We start from the raw sequence: 12,207 nt of genomic DNA on the forward strand, positions 1-12,207 counted from the left end.
TCCTGAAATGTTTCCGATGGGACGTTCTTACCGCCCGCTTTGTGCTCCTATGTCCCTGATCGAACGTCCACATCCGGCATCTCTTCTTCGTATAATTCTGACTCTCCGCCTGGTTTTGTTGTGAGTCTCTGAAACTTTCCTCCATATTACTTGGCTTCCCGTTAATATCCTCTGCCCGTGGGTTCTTCCTCATGTCCGGCGGGTAGCGCTGGGTGTATCAATGTCTACGGGTGAGGGGACATCGTCCCCCCAGGACCACTGCACCCCTCCATGAGGTGGCCTCCATCTTCCTGTGTTATAACTTGTCCCTTCCAGAAGGTCTTCTCTGTCCCACTGCCATTTCCCCCTCTCCTCTGTATCCTCCAATCCCTGGGCACTGAGCTGTCTGCCGCCATCACACATTCCTGTCAGGGCGCTTTCCCGCCTCTTCTTCTCTCTCCGCCGTTGCCCTGGTAACGACATGCTGTCCTCGCGGCAGGGGGCGGGCCCTGCATGGGTTTCCCGCCTTTTCCTCACGCCGTGCCCTGCCGCAGCCCCTAGCTCCACATCCGTGTCTACAGGGCGGCCGCTGTGCCGCGTCCCTACCGGAAGCTGCCCTCACTTGTCATGGCGGAACTTCCGCTGACCCAACCACCACATCCGTGTCTACAGGGCGGCCACTGTGCCGCGTCCCTACCGGAAGCTGCCCTTACTTGTCATGGCGAAACTTCCGCTGCCCCAACCACCACATCCGTGTCTACAGGGTGGCCACTGTGCCGCGTCCCTACCGGAAGCTGCACCTCACTTGTCATGGCGGAACTTCCGCTGCCCCAACCACCACATCCTTGTCTTCAGGGCGGCCACTGTGCCGCGCCCCTACCGGAAGCTGCCCTCACTTGTAATGGCGGAACTTCCGGTACCCCAACCAACATGGCTGGTGCGAGCTGACGGATGTCCGGGGTGCCCTGGTGTGTGGACCAGGAAGTGTCTCACACACAGGGGGGAACATGGAGGCGATACGGTCCCTGCTGGTCCCGGGGATTCTCCCTGAGAGCTGCTATGATGAGTTCTTCCTGAACTATAACCTGCTGCACGGTATAACAGCAGGAGAATGTCTGCTGCCCCCTACAGGAGGGGCAGATCCCAGTAACCCCAAACTGCCCTTACCCCTACTGGCTCAGTGCAGGGTCTGGCTGGGGTAAGAGGCCTGGTCAAGGGATGCAACAGAGAGAGGGGGTGGAAGGGTTAATGAGGTCTCAGTAATGATGGGCACATAGAGCTATGTCTTCTGGTAGTGGAAGGGTTAATGAGTTCCTGGGAATGATGGGGCACATAGAGGTATGTATTCTGGCAGTGAAAGGGTTAATGAGGTCTTAGTAATGATGGGGCACATAGAGGTATGTCTTCTGGCAGTGGAAGGGTTAATGAGTTCCTAAGAATGATGGGGCACATAGAGGTATGTCTTCTGGTGGGGATGGAAGGGTTAATGAGGTCTCAGTAATGATGGGGCACATAGAAGTATGTCTTCTGGTGGGGATGGAAGGGTTAATGAGGTCTCAGTAATGATGGGGCACATAGAGCTATGTCTTCTGGTAGTGGAAGGGTTAATGAGTTCCTGGGAATGATGGGGCACATAGAGGTATGTATTCTGGCAGTGAAAGGGTTAATGAGGTCTTAGTAATGATGGGGCACATAGAGGTATGTCTTCTGGCAGTGGAAGGGTTAATGAGTTCCTAAGAATGATGGGGCACATAGAGGTATGTCTTCTGGTGGGGATGGAAGGGTTAATGAGGTCTCAGTAATGATGGGGCACATAGAAGTATGTCTTCTGGTGGGGATGGAAGGGTTAATGAGGTCTTAGTAATGATGGGGCACATAGAGGTATGTCTTCTGGCAGTGGAAGGGTTAATGAGGTCCTGGGAATGATGGGGCACATAGAAGTATGTCTTCTGGTGGGGGTGGAAGGGTTAATGAGGTCTTAGTAATGATGGGGCACATAGAGGTATGTCTTCTGGCAGTGGAAGGGTTAATGAGTTCCTAAGAATGATGGGGCACATAGAGGTATGTCTTCTGGTGGGGATGGAAGGGTTAATGAGGTCTCAGTAATGATGGGGCACATAGAAGTATGTCTTCTGGTGGGGATGGAAGGGTTAATGAGGTCTTAGTAATGATGGGGCACATAGAGGTATGTCTTCTGGCAGTGGAAGGGTTATTGAGGTCTTAGTAATGATGGGGCACATAGAGGTATGTCTTCTGGTGGGGATGGAAGGGTTAATGAGGTCCTGGGAATGATGGGGCACATAGAGGTATGTCTTCTGGTGGGGATGGAAGGGTTAATGAGGTCTCAGTAATGATGGGGCACATAGAGGTATGTCTTCTGGTGGGGATGGAAGGGTTAATGAGGTCTTAGTAATGATGGGGCACATAGAGGTATGTCTTCTGGTGGGGATGGAAGGGTTAATGAGGTCTTAGTAATGATGGGGCACATAGAGGTATGTCTTCTGGCAGTGGAAGGGTTATTGAGGTCTTAGTAATGATGGGGCACATAGAGGTATGTCTTCTGGTGGGGATGGAAGGGTTAATGAGGTCCTGGGAATGATGGGGCACATAGAGGTATGTCTTCTGGTGGGGATGGAAGGGTTAATGAGGTCTTAGTAATGATGGGGCACATAGAAGTATGGCTTCTGGTGGGGATGGAAGGGTTAATGAGGTCCTGGAATGATGGGGCTCATAGAGGTATGTCTTCTGGTGGTAGTGGAAGGGTTAATGAGGTCTTAGTAATGATGGGGCACATAGAGGTATGTCTTCTGGTGGTAGTTGAAGGGTTAATGAGGTCTTTGCAATGATGGGGCACATACCTATGTCTTCTGGTGGGGGTAGTGAGGCTCCCTGGTGGAGGTGGAAGGGATGGTAGCAGTTTAGTAGTGATTGGAGAGCCAGCTTTCTCTCTCCTGGTGATACTGAGTCCAATCCTTCTGGAGAATGAATGGTTGATGAGATTATGACAGTGATATAATAAATAAGAGATATGTCTGCTGGAATCTTATGGTATGATGGGTACAAATGATTTCTCCCATTTTGTTTCTTTCTCCCAGTTCCATGTTTGAAAATTCTCATCAGTAAGATTTTGGGAATTGGGATAATTGTTGGCTCTGTAATGGGTGAGTTCTCTCTTTTTTTTTTTTTTTCTTTAAATTTTGCACCAATCGCTTTCCATACTGAAAGCCTGGCATTGATGATGGAATCAGAGGTATTTAGCCGCCTTCAGTAGCTATTACTAGTTCCACTGTACTTTTGTGATACCACATATTCATCATCATCAACATTTATTTATGTAGCACTTTAGAAGATGTCTTCCTGGTGACTCTGTGGCCTCCATAGCTACCCAGTAATGTCCTGTACTGATCTGAACCTATATATTGGTTTCTGGTACAATATACAGCTTTCACGTGGCCCGTACCATTACTGTTCTCTGTGTATGTTGTACCGATGTCTTTGTACTATACACAGTTTTGTCTAGACACTAGTGTTTGTCTTGTTATAACTGTCATTTAATTAACTGCAATGTCAGGTATTGCAGACCAATATAGACTGTAGCATGTACTGATGTCTGCTGTATGGGGTGTCTGTCTTCTTTCAGCAATATTTTCAGCATTTTTCCCCAAAATAGTTTTTTTTTATCCGTTCTTTGCAATGTGTGAGGTTTACCCGTAGGTGTCACCAGCGGGACAGAACAATAATGGAAGCTCCTCCTCTCTGTAAAAAGCCATCTCCTCTCCTCGGGATTCAGTTTTTTTGTTGTCCTACTTTGAGGAGGTGACTACAGGGACCCCGTCCCCCAGTATAATTAGCGTAGATGGTGTTTTCGTCTTTATAATATATTCATATTCTCATATGGACAGGTCTCTTATAATACTACTGCCTGTGTTTAACTCTTCAAGTCATTAAGTTATCAATTATTTTGATGTAACTGTCAACATTTTAAAAATAATTAGCATTTAAGATGTCCTCAAAATCTAACCAGTGGAAGGCCCAGAACGGGCTCCCTGGGTCATAGTTCTGCCAAGCCACCACCAACGAGAGGTCCAACCGGGACCTCAACCCTCTAGTATGTCTTTTGGGTTCCTATATTACCACTTTGAAGTTTTCGTCCAAATTCATGTAGTAGAAGGGTCTGTACAGGATCCTTGGGTCAAAGTTCTGCCCAGCATACACCAACGAGAGATCCGACCAGGACCCTAACCCACCTAAAAGCTGACCAGGATCCAACTGGACCATCTCCCCTTGGTTTAATCCCAATCAGACCACCAGTCTGACCAGTCCTGGCAGGTGTGGGCAATAACCTCCAACATTTTACAACTGCACCCACCTGGCTAGCACTGATTCCTTAGAGACTCTGGTTCATGGTGACATGATAGTATCACTCATTTACTGCAGATTTGTCAGCTGCACCTTCTTGTTGTGAATCTCCTGTTCCACCACATCATTAAGGTCATCATCATCATCTATTTATTTATATGGCACCACTAATTCCGCAGCGCTGTACAGAGAACTCGCTCACATCAGTCCCTGCCCCATTGGAGCTTACAGTCTGAATCCCCTAACATACACACACAGACCGAGAGAGACTAAGGGCAATTTAATAGCAGCCAATTAACCTACGAAGTGCTCTATTAGACTAAGATCTGGTGTCTGAAGGCCATTGGAGTACACTGATCTCATTGTCATGTTGGTGGAACCAGCTTGAGGTGTCGGGTAACACAAGGCAGGATGGATCCATAGATTAATGTTGCTTACACCATATTCTGACCTTACCACCTACATGTTGGCAGCAGAGATGGAGGAGTTTGTATGTTCTCCCAGTGTTTGCGTGGGTTTCCTCCGGGTGCTCCGGTTTCCTCCCACACTCCAAAAACATACTGGTAGATTAATTGGCTGCTATCAAAAAAAATCCCAGGAGAGCAGCAGTTTCGGAGATATTCAAACCTCCCCATCTGGTACCAACAATCATGCCATGGTCAAAGTCACTTAGATCTCATTTCTTACCCTTTCTAGGGTTTGATCTGAACAACAACTGAACCTCTTGTCCATGTCTGCATGCATTTGGGTAGAGTCAGTTGTGTGCAATATACTGCCATACATCGCAGTCTCCCTCTGCATGCAGGAGTAGTTTGCCTGCACCAACTATGGCTGAAAGGCTCAGTATTGTCATCATTACGTTGTTGTTTTCTTAACATCTACGTCTCTGCGAAGTGTAAAACAATCCTGAGTTCTTGTCCAGCCACTAATGGTGACACCTACAGGTGAAGCAACGTATTACACTGACTGTACGGGTCTAGGAAAGATGTCCATTGTCACACTATAATTACATGCTGACAGCTGACATTGCCCCATGTATCATTACTTAGATTATAACAAGCATTGTATTACTCCAAGTGTGCGCATACTGATATCTCTTCCACGTTCCCAGTGAAGGTTCCGCAGATAGTCAAGGTCCTGCGATCGGGCACAGCAGAGGGTCTGAGCTTCCAGTCCATCCTCCTGGAGTTAGTGGCACTGACCGGCACCATGGTGTACAGCATCACACACCAGTTCCCCTTTAGGTGAGACACGTCCGAGCCCAGGCTGGGATTGTCGTGGTCGGTCTGTGTCCTCAGCCATGTATGAGACGAGGCGCGTCTTACGCCCCCTTTATCTCTCTCTTGCAGCGCTTGGGGTGAAGTTCTCTTCCTCATGATACAGACTCTTATCATCGGATTCCTGATCCAGCATCTGGGTGGACGGACACCTCGGGGTATGTGGTGTGTGGTACAGCGTTCGTTGTCTCCTCTCCGTCCTCTGACGCTGACTCCTGCTCTCCTATTACCTAGGTATACTGTTCCTCAGCGTGTACTTCTGTCTGGTGGCCGTCCTCCTGTCTCCTGTCATACCCATGGTCCTAGTCACCATCCTGCAGGCTGCCAACATGCCAGCCGTTATTGTCAGCAGAGTAAGTCTCGTGTGTGTTACATAGTAATGTGCTGACTCCTCCAGTCACTTCTAATGGTCTCTTTTCCCCACAGCTTATCCAAGCAATAACGAACTATAAGAATGGTCACACCGGGCAGTTATCTGCAGTGACAATTGCACTATTGTTTCTTGGGTCATTAGCACGAATATTCACTTCTGTGCAGGTAAGACACTCTGCATATATGGCATGGTGTAGTAGTGTCTGTACTGGGCTGTGTGTGTGTGTAGTAGTGTCTGTACTGGGCTGTGTGTGTGTGTGTGTGTAGGAGTGTCTGTACTGGGCTGTGTGTGTGTATGAGTGTCTGTATTGGGCTGTGTGTGTGTGTGTAGGAGTGTCTGTACTGGGGTGTGTGTACGAGTGTCTGTATTGGGCTGTGTGTGTGTGTGTGTGTGTGTGTACGAGTGTATGTATTGGGCTGTGTGTATGTGTACGAATGTCTGTATTGGGCTGTGTGTGTGTGTGTGTGTACAAATGTCTGTATTGGGCTGTGTGTGTGTGTGTGTACAAATGTCTGTATTGGGCTGTGTGTGTGTGTGTACAAATGTCTGTATTGGGCTGTGTGTGTGTGTGTACGAGTGTCTGTATTGGGCTGTGTGTGTGTGTGTACGAGTGTCTGTATTGGGCTGTGTGTGTGTGTGTGTGTGTGTGTGTACGAGTGTCTGTATTGGGCTGTGTGTATGAGTGTCTGTATTGGGCGGTGTGTATGAGTGTCTGTATTGGGCGGTGTGTATGAGTGTCTGTATTGGGGGTGTGTGTGTACGAGTGTCTGTATTGGGGGTGTGTGTGTACGAGTGTCTGTATTGGGGGTGTGTGTGTGTACGAGTGTCTGTATTGGGGGTGTGTGTGTGTACGAGTGTCTGTATTGGGGGTGTGTGTGTACGAGTGTCTGTATTGGGGGGTGTGTGTGTGTACGAGTGTCTGTATTGGGGGTGTGTGTGTACGAGTGTCTGTATTGGGGGTGTGTGTGTGTACGAGTGTCTGTATTGGGGGTGTGTGTGTACGAGTGTCTGTATTGGGGGTGTGTGTGTACGAGTGTCTGTATTGGGGGTGTGTGTGTACGAGTGTCTGTATTGGGTGTGTGTGTGTACGAGTGTCTGTATTGGGGGTGTGTGTGTACGAGTGTCTGTATTGGGGGTGTGTGTGTACGAGTGTCTGTATTGGGGGTGTGTGTGTACGAGTGTCTGTATTGGGCGGTGTGTGTACGAGTGTCTGTATTGGGCGGTGTGTATGAGTGTCTGTATTGGGGGTGTGTGTGTACGAGTGTCTGTATTGGGGGTGTGTGTGTACGAGTGTCTGTATTGGGGGTGTGTGTGTACGAGTGTCTGTATTGGGGGTGTGTGTGTACGAGTGTCTGTATTGGGCGGTGTGTGTGTACGAGTGTCTGTATTGGGGGTGTGTGTGTACGAGTGTCTGTATTGGGGGTGTGTGTGTACGAGTGTCTATATTGGGCGGTGTGTATGAGTGTCTGTATTGGGGGTGTGTGTGTGTGTGTGTACGAGTGTCTGTATTGGGCTGTGTGTGTGTGTACGAGTGTCTGTATTGGGCTGTGTGTGTGTGTACGAGTGTCTGTATTGGGCTGTGTGTGTGTGTACGAGTGTCTGTATTGGGCTGTGTGTGTGTGTGTACGAGTGTCTGTATTGGGCTGTGTGTGTGTGTACGAGTGTCTGTATTGGGCTGTGTGTGTGTGTACGAGTATCTGTATTGGGGGGTGTGTGTGTGTGTGTGTGTGTGTGTACGAGTATCTGTATTGGGGGGTGTGTGTGTGTGTACGAGTGTCTGTATTGGGGTGTGTGTGTGTGTGTACGAGTGTCTGTATTGGGGTGTGTGTGTACGAGTGACTGTATTGGGCTGTGGGTGTGTACGAGTGTCTGTATTGGGGGGTGTGTGTGTGTGTGTACGAGTGTCTGTATTGGGCTGTGTGTGTGTGTACGAGTGTCTGTATTGGGCTGTGTGTGTGTGTGTGTACGAGTGTCTGTATTGGGCTGTGTGTGTACGAGTGACTGTATTGGGGTGGGTGTGTACGAGTGTCTGTATTGGGGGGTGTGTGTGTGTGTGTGTGTGTGTGTGTACGAGTGTCTGTATTGGGCTGTGTGTGTGTGTACGAGTGTCTGTATTGGGGTGTGTGTGTGTACGAGTGACTGTATTGGGCTGTGTGTGTGTGTACGAGTGTCTGTACTGGGAGGTGGGGCGTGTGTGTGTGTGTATATGAGAGTCTGTATTGGGCTGTGTGTGTATATATGGCATGGTGTAGTGTGTGAGGAGGGCTCTTGGGGTGCAGGGTGTCACAGTGCTATTGTGTTATGTGGGGGTGTTACCATGTGTCTCTCTCTGTGCAGGAGACTGGAGACCCCCTGATGTCTCTGACATACGTGGTATCGTCAGCATGTAATGGTCTGATTGGTGCCCAGTTGCTGTATTACTGGAATGTCAGTTCTACGGGGAAGAAAAAGAGAAGCTAAAGAGATTATTGTCTATGTAAATCATTCCTGTCCCTACATTGCCGGTGTCTCCGCACCTTCTACCTCCCCCCAATCGTGTGTCCCCCCACAGCCGCTGAAATTTATCTTACAATGAAGTCTTCAATCAGTTTTATTTTCATGTGTTTGTGATTTATTAGAGTATCACTATAATAATAATATAATTCCGCAACGTATCGGAGAGCATAGAATATTCTACAGCGGCCTCCACTCTGCTCGTTGGGTGGAGCAGAGACACGAAGGTCAGAAGAGAGTGGAGGGAGGGAGCTGGGGGGGAGGTCAGGGGAAGAGTCCGGACTTTGCCGTCTGGTTGTGAGGCTACGGTGGTGGTACAAAGGAGAATTACCTTGCGTCATCACTTTACACCTATGTTTTATATTTGATTCGTTGCTATTTTCCTTCAACCCCTTCACCGTTGAGGCTTTATTCCCGCTTGTGCTGAGGAACTTGTAGTGCAGGTCACACTCCAACATTAACCTCCGTCACCTGTTTATGCTGCAACTACACCGTTATACTTGGTTTTATACAGACTGTGAGTTATCAGGAACTGCCATTAGTTTACTTGTACCTCCTGTCACGGCAAACTAAATATACCTAAAATTAAGATTTATTTATTTATTTATTTTTATTTGAAATGACAAGAAAGTGAAATTAAAGGAAATGTGTGTATGTCCTTCTAACCACTGTTAAGAGATATAGCTAATTAACCAGCATTGTACTCACAGGATGTCGGCATAACCTTTGTTACTTTGCACCGTCTGTACTGAAACGCATATAACGTATAGGAATAATACAGTAGTAGAAGGCAATTTCCCCATTTGCAGTACTGGTGAGTGGGTTAAAGAACACGCTGTATTTAAGATATAATAGCGACCTTAGTCCATGGAAGACACAACAGACAGTGAGAAAGGTTTTATTAACATGATTAGGTAACGTTCCTATAAACCATGTGTGCGATAGGAGACTAGTGATGTAAAGAGTTAGCTGGAGATCAGGAAGGAACAGTTACTATGTATGTAAAGCAGAAATACTGTCATGTCCTCACATGAAGAGGCAGGGGCTGTACACCCCTCGGTATCCCCGTTTGGAGGTCCACACAACAGCAAACAAAGCCTGAACTATGTACAATTGATGGTCTGAGGTCATGGTAACGGGGTGTCCTTCACATAGGAATTCATCCAAAGCACAATCATGTTCTCTCCGTGAGGCGGAGGTCGTCGGTGAAGGGAGAGGGCACTCTGGTCATCTAGTTGGAGGTCGTTTCTCAGTTGCTAGCAGTCGGAGTTAGCCAGAGACTGCGGTCAGGGAAAGTGGAGGAGATCATCCCGAAGTGGGACTTGTCATGGACAATATACACCTACAGTACAAAGGAAAGACAAAGTATTAGACCGGACTGAGGAGCAGCCTATTACAGTACGGTGTTAATAAGGCAGACCAGGCATTATAGGTGCCCATACGAAACTTGGGCAGTCCAGTTGTGCTGTGATGTGAGGCCAATTAGTTGTAGACCATCCTAAGACCCATACGTTGTGTATGGAGACCTTAACTGTTTAAGTGCCCAAGCTTTCCAGCCCATAACTACCACCAAATCAATGCTGTAATAGGTACAAGTAAGGAAAAATATACATGAGCGAATGTTTCAGCTTCATCTGGATTATGATGACTAGAGCAATCCAGAATATATTGATGGATTCTAGGGATGATCTGGATTATATTAATGGATTCTGGGGGTGATCTGGATTAGGACCGTGCAATCTGGGGGTGATCTGGATTAGGACTGTGAATTCTGGGGGTGATCTGGATTAGGACTGTGAATTCTGGGGGTGATCTGGATTAGGACCGTGGATTCGGGGGGTGATCTGGATTAGGACCGTGGATTCTGGGGGTGATCTGGATTAGAACCGTGGATTCTGAGGGTGATCCGGATTATATTAATGGATTCTAGGGGTGATTTGGATTATGACAATGGATTCTAGGGGTGATCTGCATTAGGACCATGTATTCTGAGGGTGATCCGGATTATATTAATGGATTCTGGTGGTGATCCGGATTACATTAATGGATTCTGGTGATGATCTGGATTATGACCATGAATTTTGAGGGTTGGATAACTGGGCTGTATCACTTGTAGGAGAAGATAGGGCTGGCTCGTTACTATGTTCCATTAGTGGTTTGTGTAATTGGATATATCAGAACCTTCTGTAGGAGAATTCGTTGCTGCACCTCACACAGATGTTTGGATGCAGATAATTCTACTATGGGGTTCCCCTTTATACACAGTGTAGAGTTATTAGGACTCTAGCTTTAAAGTCCCCCTTACCTGGTGTCAGCACCCCAATCCACTCATACTTCCAATTCGTTCCAGTCTCATCCCAAAACATCCACGTCCGTTTCCCGTTTTCTTTGTGCGACCCCGGAATTTCTTCTGGTTGTTCATGAAGTCGCTGAAGTGCCGGAGCCAAGCGCGGTTGTTGGGCACCTGCGCCGAATCTGCTGGGAGCAACGTGTCTCTAGGGCGGGGGCCAGTGGCTGGCATCCCTATATAATCCATACTCTCCAACAGCATGGACTCCTCCGATGACGAGAGGTCTTGGGATAGGAGATCTAGTAGAGACTGGTGAGAGAGAGAAGCGAGGATTAGGGTGTACATAGGGGGTGGAAATGATGGGGAGCAGAGGCAGAACGGATAGTGGAGACAATAGTAGATGTGAGATTGTCACACTCGTACGTTCCACCTACATACACCCCAGAAGGAAACAAGCAATGTAGATGATTTACAAGCAACATTCTATCACAAAGAGCTAACGATTTGTCTAGGAGACACTTGCACTGAGTTCTGAGACACAATGGCCCCATGCTGTGGCGGTGGGGTATTCCCGACCGAGTCACGGGGTAATTAGGAGGCAATACAGGAGACATGGATGAAGTGTACGGAGATATGTAAATATCTATTCACATCTGATAACTCTGGTCATTATCAGAACAGCTGTAATATCTCTACAAATTATACAGACGCGATTATAACATATATATCGCCCTCATATACCGCAGCGCCTTACACACAGATAACTAGGAGGTCTATTCACATCATCACACACGTTATATAGTCACATAACCGCTCACTTACCTTAAGATGTTTGAGTTGCGGAGAGGGTCTGGCAGAAGCCCCTACAAGTAGTAGGGTCACCACGGTCAGGGCTGAGATTGCGGTCATTGTGGGGCTCGTTTATGAATGATTTCTGTGGCCCTAAGACTCTCCTTAGGGTCAGTCCAGGGGGTGTTGTTACGCGGTTACAAAGTTACAGAGGATTTGTGGGTGTCTGTCCTGATAAGGCAGGACTGGTCAGTTCTGGAGGCTGATGGATTGAGCGGATATATATATAGAAGGGAGCTGAGTGGAGGGGGGGGGGGTGTTACCCAGGGAGACCCCCTCACCCCATTAGAGGGGGCTTAGGAATGTCACCCCCTTCCCCCTCCCCATTGAACACACGCAGTGACTTCCAGAGGTGCAGGAGAGAGAGAATATACAGCAGCGGCGGCTTTACCCATTGTCATTTATACTTATATATAATCATCAGTACGACGTGTCAGTAAGGGGAAGCTCAGTACCATGTGTCAGTAAGAGGTCACCTGCGGTCAGTGATACAGTACTGTGTGTCAGTAAGAGGTCAGTGATACAGTACTGTGTGTCAGTAAGAGGTCACCTGCGGTCAGTGATACAGGACTGTGTGTCAGTAAGAG

The 12,207-nt window shown here is 47.8% G+C and overlaps 2 protein-coding genes across 2 annotated transcripts; one reads left to right on the forward strand and one right to left on the reverse strand.

The window, feature by feature from the left end:
- Window positions 1-878: 878 nt before the first annotated feature.
- On the forward strand, window positions 879-8,581 carry MPDU1 (mannose-P-dolichol utilization defect 1). Its single transcript, XM_075206159.1, has 7 exons — window positions 879-1,074; window positions 3,075-3,140; window positions 5,450-5,582; window positions 5,688-5,773; window positions 5,850-5,968; window positions 6,042-6,152; window positions 8,326-8,581. The coding sequence occupies exons 1-7, from the start codon at window positions 987-989 to the stop codon at window positions 8,446-8,448; spliced, it is 726 nt and encodes a 241-aa protein (XP_075062260.1). The 5' UTR covers window positions 879-986; the 3' UTR covers window positions 8,449-8,581.
- A 793-nt stretch (window positions 8,582-9,374) lies between these two features.
- Window positions 9,375-11,934, reverse strand: LOC142149674 (C-type natriuretic peptide 3-like). Its single transcript, XM_075204986.1, has 3 exons — window positions 11,594-11,934; window positions 10,787-11,080; window positions 9,375-9,823 (listed from the first exon to the last, which is right to left on the reverse strand). Exons 1-2 carry the CDS (start codon window positions 11,678-11,680, stop codon window positions 10,793-10,795), a joined length of 375 nt encoding a protein of 124 aa, XP_075061087.1. The 5' UTR covers window positions 11,681-11,934; the 3' UTR covers window positions 9,375-9,823; window positions 10,787-10,792.
- Window positions 11,935-12,207: the final 273 nt, after the last annotated feature.

Source organism: Mixophyes fleayi, chromosome 4 (genome assembly GCF_038048845.1).
Source record: "Mixophyes fleayi isolate aMixFle1 chromosome 4, aMixFle1.hap1, whole genome shotgun sequence".
Lineage (NCBI taxonomy): Eukaryota > Metazoa > Chordata > Amphibia > Anura > Limnodynastidae > Mixophyes > Mixophyes fleayi.